We start from the raw sequence: 1931 nt of genomic DNA, 5'->3' as shown, positions 1-1931 counted from the left end.
TTAATCCCAGATTAATCCCAGTTTCATCCCAGTTTAACTCTGAGGGTTTTCCCCATTATCTTCATCTCAGAGTGATGATGGTTCTGACCCGGTAAAACATTCAGAACCTTCTGAATGTATCCGGCCAGGATGTCACTGCTGGAGCACTTCCTGGTTTTTGTCCAATCAGAGAGCAGAAAGCAGAGGGACACGCCCACTGTCACTCAGTTCCAGTATATTTCAGTTCTCATTGGTTCTGCAGGTTCCATTGTAACGGCTCTGAGGTTTGGTTCTGTGAGGGGAGGAGTGATGCTGTGGGCCGATCAGTAGACAGAATCTGGAATAAATCTGCAGACAGGCGGATCAGCTGCTGTTTGTGGAAACAGGAAATCCCGGTCCGGTTTTCCGTCTGATCCTGTGGAAGCCGCAGACGTTTTCCCGACTCTTCTTGTTGTCCGTGTTTCAGCGCTCGCCACGCAGGAAGACTTCCAGATTCGGCCGCACGCGCTCTACGTTCACTCCTACAAGGCGCCGGCGTTCTGCGACGACTGCGGCGAGATGCTGTGGGGCCTGGTGAGGCAGGGCCTCAAGTGTGAAGGTATGGAGGCGCCGCGAGCTAACGATAGCGCTAGCGGAGCTGGAGGTCGACTCACCAGATGTGCTCCCCCTGCAGGATGCGGCCTGAACTACCACAAGCGCTGCGCCTTTAAGATCCCCAACAACTGCAGCGGCAGGAAGAGACGGCTGTCCAACGTCTCTCTGCCGGGTCCAACCCTGTCTGTGGCCCGACCGCCTTCCACCGAGCTGCCCCCACTGCCACTGGAGGAGGTACACACACAGAGAACACACACAGAGAACACACACACAGAGAACACACACACAGAACACACACACCGTCTGATGGCTGCAGGTCAATCACTGGATTTTCCGTCTGAGTGAAGCTGCATCACATGAAACATCACTGGAATTTTATTAATCATGGAGATCAGAACCTGAACCCGACCCAATCAGAACCTCCCAGCAGCGGTTGTAGCGTTGTTATTCCTGCAGGTCAGAGGTCAGATCTGATCCCTAAAATTCTTTCGGGTCCAAAACTTTGTTGTTTTGTGAACTTTGAGTGGACTGAAGTTTAGCTTTAGCTAAATAGAATCAGAGTTCCTTTGCATGTCACTGTGCCGAATGAACGCGACCAAATGTAAAACATAGCAGCTCTGGAAGAATCAGAACAACTGGGGTGTGAGAATAGATGTATGAATACAGATCAGGTTTTAGACGGAGCTGCTGTGGTCAGCAGCTCTTTTAATACCTAGTACATATAGCATTTAGAGTTAGCCTATGCTAATTACCGTGTAGATCTGGGCTTTAGCGATAGCTTCCGCTAAATGCCTTTTTCCCACCAACAGCGCCCCCTGCTGGGAGCCGGGAAGCGTAACTCCCTGCTGAGCGGCCGTCCCATCTGGATGGAGAAGATGGTGCTGGGTCGGGTAAAAGTCCCCCACACCTTCTCCATCCACACCTACACCCGGCCCACCATCTGCCAGTACTGCAAGCGGCTGCTGAAGGGGCTCTTCAGACAGGGTCTGCAGTGCAAAGGTGAGCAGAACCAGTAGAACCAGTACAGGCAGAAGCTGGCCTGCAGGATCACCTGCTCATGTTCTCTGCTGCAGATTGTAAGTTCAACTGCCACAAGCGATGCGCTGCCAAAGTTCCTAGGGACTGTCTGGGGGAGGTGGACTTCAACGGAGGTGAGTTCCCCTCCCAGATCCATGTTGGTTCCAAGAATAAAACCCAACAGAAACACTTACCCGATCCAGGAACTTCAGGAGGCTGATGTTCATCGATCAGCTCCAATCAGCACTTATTGATCGATTATTGATAACAAAAACCACAGCAAGATACCACACCAACTTTATTTATAAAGCACTTTAAAACAACCACAGCTGATACAAAGT

At 51.1% G+C, this 1931-nt stretch overlaps 1 protein-coding gene across 1 annotated transcript in view; it reads left to right on the top strand.

The window, feature by feature from the left end:
• LOC103156419 (serine/threonine-protein kinase D3) overlaps nt 1–1931 on the top strand; it is a 30605-nt gene that overhangs the window by 11443 nt on the left and 17231 nt on the right. The window contains exons 4-7 of the mRNA XM_016664326.1: nt 446–577; nt 653–807; nt 1383–1572; nt 1647–1805. Of these exons, the coding sequence (XP_016519812.1) occupies nt 446–577; nt 653–807; nt 1383–1572; nt 1647–1805 (636 nt within the window). The remainder of the gene's footprint in view (nt 1–445; nt 578–652; nt 808–1382; nt 1573–1646; nt 1806–1931) is intronic.

The sequence above is a fragment of the Poecilia formosa genome, unplaced genomic scaffold (assembly GCF_000485575.1).
Source record: "Poecilia formosa unplaced genomic scaffold, Poecilia_formosa-5.1.2 Scaffold480, whole genome shotgun sequence".
Taxonomy (NCBI): Eukaryota; Metazoa; Chordata; class Actinopteri; order Cyprinodontiformes; family Poeciliidae; genus Poecilia; species Poecilia formosa.
This window is presented reverse-complemented; position numbering and strand designations above follow the sequence as displayed.